Below are 9,544 nucleotides of genomic sequence, written 5' to 3' on the forward strand. Positions count from 1 at the left end.
GGGGAGGGGGGGGACTGTGAACAATCCGGGCAGTGCGTTGCCCTGAGACTGGTTGTCCTGGGTATGGGAACCTTTAGAAATGAACCCCAGAGTTTTGCTCCCACTAATGGGACCCTTGTGGGAAAACATGTAGCCACCATCGACACTCAATCCAACAAACATGTTGAAGAGAGAAGCCTCAGTAAGCTGTGGAGCGTGGGGGCCCTTTGGTGGGAACACATATCATCCTGGACTCCTTTCTTTTCATAGCACCATTAAAGAACGAAGGCTGAGCCTGGCCCGGTGTGGCTCAGTGGTTGTGTCAACCTATGAACCAGGAGGTCACGGTTCGATTCCACACGCCCAGATTGTGGGTTCGATCCCCAGTGTGGGGCGTGCAGGAGGAAGCTGATCAATGGTTTTCTCTCATCATTGATATTTATATCTCTCTCTCCCTCACCCTTCCTCTCTGAAATAATAAAAACATATTTAGAAAAATGAAAAAGAGAGACAGGCAGGGAGAATAGCACATGAAGACATGGCATAGGAGGAAAGAGCACTGTGATGACAGAGACAGATGGCAGGGATGCATTTGAGATATTCCAAAGACATCCCACCCTTGTACTTTGTAATAATGTTTATAGAAGTACACACATTTTTGTTGTGCATGTGAATTTCAATTTAAAATTTCTTTTGACTTTTATGGCTCTAGTTGTTGATGTGCCTGCAACCCAGGTACATGTCCTTGACCGGAATTGAACCTGGGACCATTCAGTCCGCAGGCCGACGCTCTATCCACTGAGCCAAACCGGTTTTGGCCAGAACCTCCTTAACCCTGAAGGAAGGTGCCTGCATCTGTCAGAGCAAGGTTGGGGAAGTCTCTCTCCTGAGAGCCCCCTGGGCCTTTGGCCAAAGCCGAAGGAACATCTAGCATAGGACCCAGGTGAGGAAGAGGTTCAACCCTGATGGTGGTGACGTGATCAAGGTGGGGGAAGGGGAGTTGCACAGAGCAGAGCCAGGCTTGGTGCAAGGGCTGGCTCACCACCACACCTGGGTTACCTGTCCAGTGGACTTCCGAGGATTGAAGGCCAGGAGGAATTACTGTCAGGAGCTGCAGGGGTCATCATCCCCCCATTGGACACCAGCCTTGACCACTGGCCCGAGGGGCTGTTGGGTAAAGGGGCAGGTATGCTTTTGCACAGCTCTGTGTGCCTTGCTAAGGACTGCACAGCTCGCATACCTCCTCCTGCTCAGTCCTTCAGCAGTCACATAAAGCAGGCACCTCTGTTCTGTGGGTTTCAGGCGAGGACAGGAAGCTGAGCAAGGTTCAGCTGTTTGCTGCCGAGAGTAGTGGATGTGGATTTGAACTGAGGTTTCCCTAGCCCCCAGAGCCCTCCATCTCTTCCTTCATTTCCTGATGTGCTCATTCATTCAAGAAATGTTTCTGTGTTCTAGCTCTGGGCTAGGCATTCTGCTGGGTCTTTGGGTGACAGTAGGGGACAGGACAGACTTGGCCTCCACTTTCAGGGGCTTAGGGGTTGGGGAAGGAGCAAGGCAGCGACAACCTTCTAGAGCAGCGGTTCTCAACCTGTGGGTCGCGACCCCTTTGGGGGTCGAACGACCCTTTCACAGGGGTCGCCTAAGACCGTCAGAAAACACATATATAATTACATATTGTTTTTGTGATTATTCACTATGCTTTAATTATGTTCAATGTGTAACAATGAAAATACATCCTGCAGATCAGATATTTACATTATGATTCATAACAGTAGCAACATTACAGTTATGAAGTAGCAACGAAAATAATGTTATGGTTGGGGGTCACCACAACATGAGGAACTGTATTAAAGGGTGGCGGCATGAGGAAGATTGAGAACCACTGCTCTAGAAGATTGTGCTTGGAGGGGGAGGAATTGAGGTAGGGCTTTGGGAGGCCCAGGGTGGGGGTGGGTACCAATAGCTCAGCACCCTCAGAGCATTAGCGAAGGCTTCCTGGAGGAGGAGCAATCTAAGTGTCCTTCCACAAGGTTGTGTGAGAGCCTGTAAACCAGATGAATCCAAATACTGACAAGTACGAGAAGGAAAACAGAAATGCCCTGAGTGTGTCTGTGGCTACAGATCCAGGGGCCACATGGATCAGCAGATACCCCCCTCTTAACCCCTGGCTTGGGTGGGGTGAGTGGCACACCCTTGCTTTCAGAGCTCGTGCATGTGGGTGCCTTGTGAATACTGGCCAGGAGACTCGGGTGGGGATGGTCAGCCTCTGCTTGAGCTTTCTAGATTGCTAGCAGGAAAGCACGGCTCTGAGAAATGGCCACGGTGACTCTGCTGTTGACGGGAATGCTCTGCTGCTGCTCCACAGGCAAGTGGCAAGGCATCCCCAAGTGACAAGGAGGACCTTGGCTCTGCCCCTGCCACTTTGGATTGAGGGACACCCAGGTGTGTTCCCAGGTGAGGAACAGCAGGAGGAAAGTGTGGGGGCCTGTAGCCACCCTGCAGTGGGACCTTGGATGAGGGTTTCTTCCTCCAAGTCAATGTGGGGACTCCAGATTGGTCACTTCTCAGCACCTGTCCTATTTGGCTTGGTGGCTTTTGCTCTGGAGCTGTCAAGCATGGCACCGATGTGGCCACACATGGCTCCTCTGAGTCAGAGTTGGGGACATTTGCCATCCATGTAAGCCATGAAGCAGTTTTGCAATCCTTTATGAAAGCCTTCCAAAAGATTGGTGTCTGTTATTCTTCTTTATATGGTTGAGCCCTACCTGGTTTCTCAGTGGTTAGAGCATCGGCCCGCAGACTGAAGGGTCGCAGGTTCAATTCCAGTCAAGGGCACGTACCTCGATTGCAGGTTCAATCCCCAGCCCTGGTCAGGGCGCATGCGGGAAGCAACCAATCGATGTGTCTCTCTTGCATCGATGTTTCTCTCTGCTCTACCCGTCCCTTCCACTCTCTCTGGAAAAATCAATGGAAAAAATATCCTCAGATGAAAATTAAAAACACACACACAGACATATAAATATGGTTGAATTTTTTTTCTGTACGGTTGCTTTGGATTTCTGATTCTGGAGGGCAATTCCCAGCAGTGCTTGTCTCTAGAGGGGGTGCTGGGAGCTGTCTTTTTCTTCTGATCTCCATGTCTCCACGTTCTAGATTTTCTCCATGTTCTACTTTTGTAATAAGGAAAAAAGATCAAATGATCGTCCTGGTGGCCCTCTGTTTTGTTATAGTGATTTCCTTATTGTATCATGTTTAGTGTGCCAACTTTTCCATGTTACAGACATCACTGAACAGTAATAATTGTCCAAAAAGGAATCAGAAACAACCTAAGAGGGGAAAGGAGACAGACTTCTTTTTCAAAACTGACCGTGCAGACCTAGCTGGTTTGGCTCAGTGGATAGAGCGTCAGCCTGCGGACTGGAGGGTCGTGGGTTCAATTCCCAGTCAAGGGCACTTATCTTGGTTGCAGGCTCCATCCTAGCCCTGGCCGGGGCATGTGCAGGAGACAACCAATCAATGTGTCTCTGTCACATCGATGTTTCTCTCTCTCTGTCTCTCCCCCTCCCTCCCACTCGCTCTAAAAATCAATGGAAAAATACCCTCAGGTGAGGATGAACAACAAAAAAAGAAAAACTGACCATGCAGCTGAAGAGGCATAAAGGATTAGGACCACCCTCCATGGTGTTTCAGCAGGCTGGTCCCTGGGAAATGGCTCTGGAGCCATTTGTCTGGGCATGTGCTGTGTGCTGTTGTTCACCGGACAGTGTACATGGGTTAAGCCGCTCTCCCATGTCAAATTGACCTTCTGGGCTGGACAACAACCACTAGTATCTGGTTTCTCTTTGCCAGGTTCTGGGTGCCAACGAGGCCCCCCGGAGGAGCATCTCAGTAAGTATTTGCCTGGGTGTGTGTGCACGTGCATAGTATGTGTATGCTTGCACATATGTAGATTTGTGTTCATGTGTGTGTGTGTATGTGTAGATGTGTGCATGTGCTCCTGTGTGTGTTGTGCCTCTTTGCTCCCTCCTGTCCTTCCCTCTGAGGCATGGTCTCCAGAGGTTCCCCCATCCTCCTCCTTACCTCCTTACCTCCTTACCTGCGCTGTGCTAGTTAGCATCCCCAGGGAAAAGACAGAGCCTTGTTCCTCCAACCTTGGCTAATCTGAGTCTTCTTCCTTCTGTCTCCCCTCTAGCAACAAACAATTGTGAGTATTCTTATCATCTGCCTATTAGATTTGGGGCTTTTAGTTGCTTTGGGGTTGACCAAAGTCCAGGTTGGGGCAGGGACTCCTCCCCCCTGCTTCCTCCTGACCCAGGAGTCCCCACAAGCAGCCCTGTCTGGCATGGGGTGGGGCGCAGTGCTAAGGTATGCCAAGCTGGCCCCTCACAATTGGCTGGCCCACCAGGTCCGTGCTGGTAGGAGGAAGGGAACTAAGGGCCTGCCTTCACCCTCCCTCTCCTTCCAGCCTCCATCTGCTAAGTATGGCGGGCGGCACACGGTGACCATGATCCCAGGGGATGGCATTGGGCCGGAGCTCATGTTGCACGTCAAGTCTGTGTTCAGGTATGGAGCCCTCAGGCCCCTCCCCGTGACGTGTCCCCTTAGGGAAGGTTGTGCTTCGGGCCCAGCCTGGGGGTACCCTGACAACATTGTGCCAGTGGGGCTGTAAGCCCAGAAGCCCTACTGGCTGGGACTTTGCCCAAACAGGGCACCAGTGGCAGGAGGGCTGTAGGCCAAGGCCTTTCATCCCGGTGCTGGCGATCCCCCCAGGCCGGTCTGGGCTGGGGAAGGTAGCACCAGTTCTGCTAACTGTTGTGGAGTTCAAGCAAGTCCCCATCAGTTGTGGCCGGTGGACCCAGTCTCCTGTCAGCCAGAGCCAGGTCAGGGTGGGCGGCAGCAGGCGAGAGGCCTCTGCAGCCAGGGGTCCAGGCAGGCTTCTTGGAAGAGGTGTGGAGGGGCCCAGGCCAGCTGCCCTGACCCTGTTTTGCTCCAGGCACGCGTGTGTGCCGGTGGACTTTGAAGAAGTGCAAGTGAGCTCCAATGCTGACGAAGAGGACGTCCGCAACGCCATCATGGCCATCCGCCGAAACCGCGTGGCCCTGAAGGGTGAGCTTGGGGGCCAGGGTGGGGTGCTGTGCGTGATTCTTTAACCTCTGAGCTGATACTTGTTCCTCGGGCCCCATAGCTCTGACTTCCGGGCTTTTCTGGCTAGAGGGGACCCTTGTGCTTGGAGAGTGGACGGAAGTTTCTGGGGACCTGACCGTGCCACGATTCTGAGATCTTAGTGGCACTAGTTTGTGCGGATAATGGGCTGCCTCCCACCCACTTCTTCCCTCTTTTTTAAAACATATGTTTTCATTGATTTTGAGAGAGAGAGGAAGGGAGAGGGATAGAGAGATAGAAACATCAATGATGAGAGAGAAACATCATCAGTCGGCTGCCTCCTGCACACCCCCTACTGGGGATCATGCCCACGACCTGGGCAGGCGCTCTCACCAGGAATCGAACCCGGGACCTCTTGGTTCCTAGGTTGATGCTCAATCACTGAACCACACTGGCTGGACTGAATTCTTCCCTTTTGAGGCAACCCTCTCTCTTCTGGTCAGGTTTGACCCTCAGAGTCTGTCTTTATAAACCAATGTCACAGAGATTCATTTCTCAACCTCTGCCTGCCACCTTGGCTCCAGCTGGCACAGCTATGGATGTTACAGACACGAATTCCAGCCCTCCTGAGTTTGCCTTGGTTTGGTCCAAACTTTTAATCCATCACTGCTTGGTGTGAGGAGTGTGTGAGCAAAGGTGAACCAGAGTGGAGGCCAAGGCCCTGGCAGTTAAATGAAGGGGCTAACATGCCAGCCACAGGGTGCCTGAGGCACTCTGGGTGAAGGTAGTACAGGCAGAGCATGACTCAGAGGGGCCTGTGGGCCTCGTGGGCCCTGAGAAAGGCTTTTTCTACTTGGCACCCTCCAACTGCCTTTTCCCAGTGGCTGCTGCCCCCGCTGCTCTGGGGGCCCCCAGTCCAGCCATGGTCTTTTCCAGGCAGCTCCTTCCTGCCCCGGAGGTGGGGCTTTTGTGGCACCTTGATGCAGGACCCAGCAGTAACCTTGGCCAAGGTCACCTTGCTGGCACCAGCCTGGCTCACTAGCCTGTTAGTAAGCAGGAGTGGTCACTTTCTATCCAGCCAGGTCCTGGTCTTGCCATTTTCCTCTTAGGGTCTGGAAAGACCTGGTTAGCTGCTAAGGCTTGTTCGTTTATTCACTCAGTAAGTACTCACTGAGTGTCTGGTATGGGCCGGGTGCTCCTCTAGGTCCGCAGAACCCATCAGCCAAGTGAACACACACACACTCCCCTCTGCCCTCATAGGGCTCATGTAGGCAGTTACACTCTAGTTTTCTCTGAAGTCTTTCTGTTGCTGAAAGCCATCTTCTCTGGTTGGACCTGCCTTTGGTGTGCGTCCCCTGGGTCAGGATGGGGAATATGGTAGCACAACTGAGCCTGGGGGTCCCCTCTTCAGACTGGCTGTCTTGTTTCTGTCCTGCAGGCAATATTGAAACAAACCATAACCTGCCACCATCCTACAAATCCCGCAACAACATCCTTCGGTGAGAGCCAAGTACATGCGGTGGGGGCTCCGCAAAGGTAGTATGGACTGTGCCAGCAGAGAGTGGTGGCACTGGCCAGCTGCCTCTCTCTGTGTCCCCAGCACCAGCCTGGACCTCTATGCCAACGTCATCCACTGTAAGAGCCTGCCAGGAGTGGTGACCCGGCACCGGGACATAGATATCCTCATTGTCCGGGAAAACACAGAAGGCGAGTACAGCAGCCTGGAGCACGAGGTGAGTGAGTCCCAGGCCGCCCCCTTGTCCTCTCAGGTCATGGGGAAGAACCCGGTGAGTGTCAGCGGTAAGGAAGGCTGTGCCCAAGGAGCAGGATCCGATGGGACCCGGGTCTCTTCTCTCCGCCCCTTTTCAGAGTGTGGCGGGAGTGGTGGAGAGCCTGAAGATCATCACCAAGACCAAGTCCCTGCGCATTGCTGAATACGCCTTCAAACTGGCCCATGAGACTGGGCGCAAGAAAGTGACAGCCGTGCACAAGGCCAACATTATGTATGCTCCCCGCCCTTGCCATGCCGCTGCCCGTTCTGCCAATTGTCCTGAAGCAGCTGAAATGAGCAGCCTGTTCTCATGGACTCGGGGCCACCTACTAAGGGGCCATGCCCAGGGTTGTTCCCTGTTGCCTATGTCCTCACTTCAGTGCACACTTGGGGGAGGTGGAGTAGGATTATGCCCATTTTGCAGAAGGGGGACTGGCTAGAGGTTAGAACCCAGCCTTCCATGGTCATCTGCACACCCCGTCCTTCCAGCTGACCATTGCAGTGGCCAAGCTGGTGTCCTGTGTCCCCCACAGGAAACTGGGCGATGGTCTCTTCCTCCAGTGCTGCAAGGAGGTGGCAGCCCGCTACCCCCAGATCACCTTTGAGAATATGATTGTGGACAATACCACCATGCAGGTAATTGACCACTGGGCTCTGAGGCCGTCTGCTCTAGGCCCCTGGACTTCTCATGCTTAAGGTTCTGTCTGCCCCCTCCATGCCCTGCAGCTGGTGTCCCGGCCCCAGCAGTTCGATGTCATGGTGATGCCCAATCTCTACGGGAACATTGTCAGCAACGTCTGCGTAGGGCTGGTCGGGGGCCCTGGCCTTGTGGCTGGAGCCAACTATGGCCATGTGTACGCTGTGTTTGAGACGGTGAGTGCTGCCAGTGTTGCCAGGGCTGCTGGCCTTTTTGAGTCATAGCTCATATACCATCCACTTCACCCATTGAGAGTATACAATTCAGTGGTTTTTAGAATATTCACAGTTCACCACTATCTAATTCCAGAACATTTTAAAAAATATGTTTTTATTCATTTTAGAGAGAGAGGAAGGGAGGAGAGAGAGAGAGAAACGATGAGAGACACCACATCCATTGGCTGCCTCCTCCATGCCCTGAATTGGGGATCAAGCCCGCAACTCCAGGCATGTGCCCTGACTGAGAATCGAACTGGAGACCTCTTGGTTCATAGGTCGATGCTCAACCACTGAGCCACAACAGCTGGGCTAATTCCAGAACATTTTTATCACCCCAATAAGAAACCCCATACTTGTCAGCTGTTGCTTTCCAACCCCCCCATCCCTGCCACTGGTAACCACTGACCTGATTTCTATCTCGGGGATTTGCCTGTTCTAGACATTTTTTATAAATGGAATCATACAATATGTGGCCTTTTATGAATGGTTTCTTTCCTTTAGCATAATATTTTCAAGTTTGATCTATGTTGTAGACTGTCAGTATTTTATTCCTTTTTATGGCTCAATAATAGTTCATTATATAGATAAACCACATTTTATTGATCCATTTGTTGGTTTCCTTTTAAAAATATATATATTTCTTTATTGATTTCAGAGAGGAAGGGAGAATGAGAGAGAGATAGAAAGATCAATGATGAGAATCACTGACCGGCTGCTTCCGCCATGCCCCCCGGTGTCCCCCCCCCCCCCCCCCCAGGGATCAAGCCTGCAACCCAGGCATGTGCCCCTGGCTGGAATTGAACCCGGGACTCTTCAGTCCACAGGCTAACGCTCTATCCACTGAGCCAAGCTGTCTAGGGCGGTTTCCTTTTTTTTTTTTAAGTTGAGATAAAATTCACATAACATTGTGGAACCATTTCAAAGTAAATAATTCCGGGCTATTAACTACACCCACAATGTTGTACATCACTTCTGTCTAGTTCCAGAACATTTATTCCCATCACCCCAAAAGGAGACCCTGTCCCCGTTAGCAGGCACTCCTCATTCCCCGTCCCGGCCCCTGCACCCACTGATCTGCTTTCTGCCTCTGGATTTGCCTGTCTGGATACTTCCCACGAATGGAAGCATACTCCCTACAGTCTCACATTTGCTACCCCCTTTGTCATCTTGGCTCTTCCAGGCTACAAGGAACACAGGCAAGAGTATTGCCAATAAGAATATTGCCAACCCCACGGCTACGCTGCTGGCAAGTTGCATGATGCTCGACCACCTAAAGTAAGTGGCTTCTCCATGCCCGGCCATCAGCATCCCAACCGGCCCCTTAGGTCCTGAGGACTGAAGGCTGCTCTCCCTCTTTAGGCTCCACTCCTACGCCACCACCATCCGCAAGGCTGTCTTGGCATCCATGGACAATGAAAACGTGAGGCTCCCCCTCTCCTCTCTCCTGCCTTCCCCCACCCCAAAACCCTTCCTCTAGCTTGGGTTGAGCTGGTGTGATGCCCGAGGGGCTGGGGGTGGTGACCTGGCACTTCCTGCTGCCCCCAAGTGGAGAGTGGTACCAGGTAGGGTAAGGTTTGTGGGCCTTAGCTGGTACCACTACCTTATCCCGCAGATGCACACCCCAGACATTGGGGGCCAGGGCACTACGTCGCAAGCCATTCAGGACATCATCCGCCATATCCGCATCATCGACGGCCGGGCTGTGGAGGCCTAGGCTGTCCCTCTCCCAACCCCAGCACCCCGGCTGGCTTGTACGGCAGACCCAGAATAAACTGG

General features: G+C 52.5%; 1 protein-coding gene across 2 annotated transcripts in view; it reads left to right on the top strand.

Moving 5' to 3' along the window:
* Positions 1-9,538, top strand: part of IDH3G (isocitrate dehydrogenase 3 (NAD+) gamma) — a 10,701-nt gene extending 1,163 nt beyond the window's left edge. Inside the window, exons 2-13 of one of the 2 annotated variants that reach the window (XM_006766934.2) lie at positions 3,829-3,867; positions 4,172-4,183; positions 4,445-4,542; positions 4,973-5,085; positions 6,521-6,581; positions 6,683-6,815; positions 6,952-7,085; positions 7,387-7,489; positions 7,580-7,726; positions 8,949-9,043; positions 9,128-9,188; positions 9,381-9,538. In XM_006766934.2, coding sequence (XP_006766997.2) covers positions 3,829-3,867; positions 4,172-4,183; positions 4,445-4,542; positions 4,973-5,085; positions 6,521-6,581; positions 6,683-6,815; positions 6,952-7,085; positions 7,387-7,489; positions 7,580-7,726; positions 8,949-9,043; positions 9,128-9,188; positions 9,381-9,482 — 1,098 coding nt within the window. In that variant the 3' untranslated portion in view covers positions 9,483-9,538. The remainder of the gene's footprint in view (positions 1-3,828; positions 3,868-4,171; positions 4,184-4,444; positions 4,543-4,972; positions 5,086-6,520; positions 6,582-6,682; positions 6,816-6,951; positions 7,086-7,386; positions 7,490-7,579; positions 7,727-8,948; positions 9,044-9,127; positions 9,189-9,380) is intronic. The other variant, XM_006766935.2, reaches the window with a different exon arrangement.
* Positions 9,539-9,544: the final 6 nt, after the last annotated feature.

The sequence above is a fragment of the Myotis davidii genome, unplaced genomic scaffold (genome assembly GCF_000327345.1).
Source record: "Myotis davidii unplaced genomic scaffold, ASM32734v1 scaffold462, whole genome shotgun sequence".
Classification (NCBI taxonomy): Eukaryota; Metazoa; Chordata; class Mammalia; order Chiroptera; family Vespertilionidae; genus Myotis; species Myotis davidii.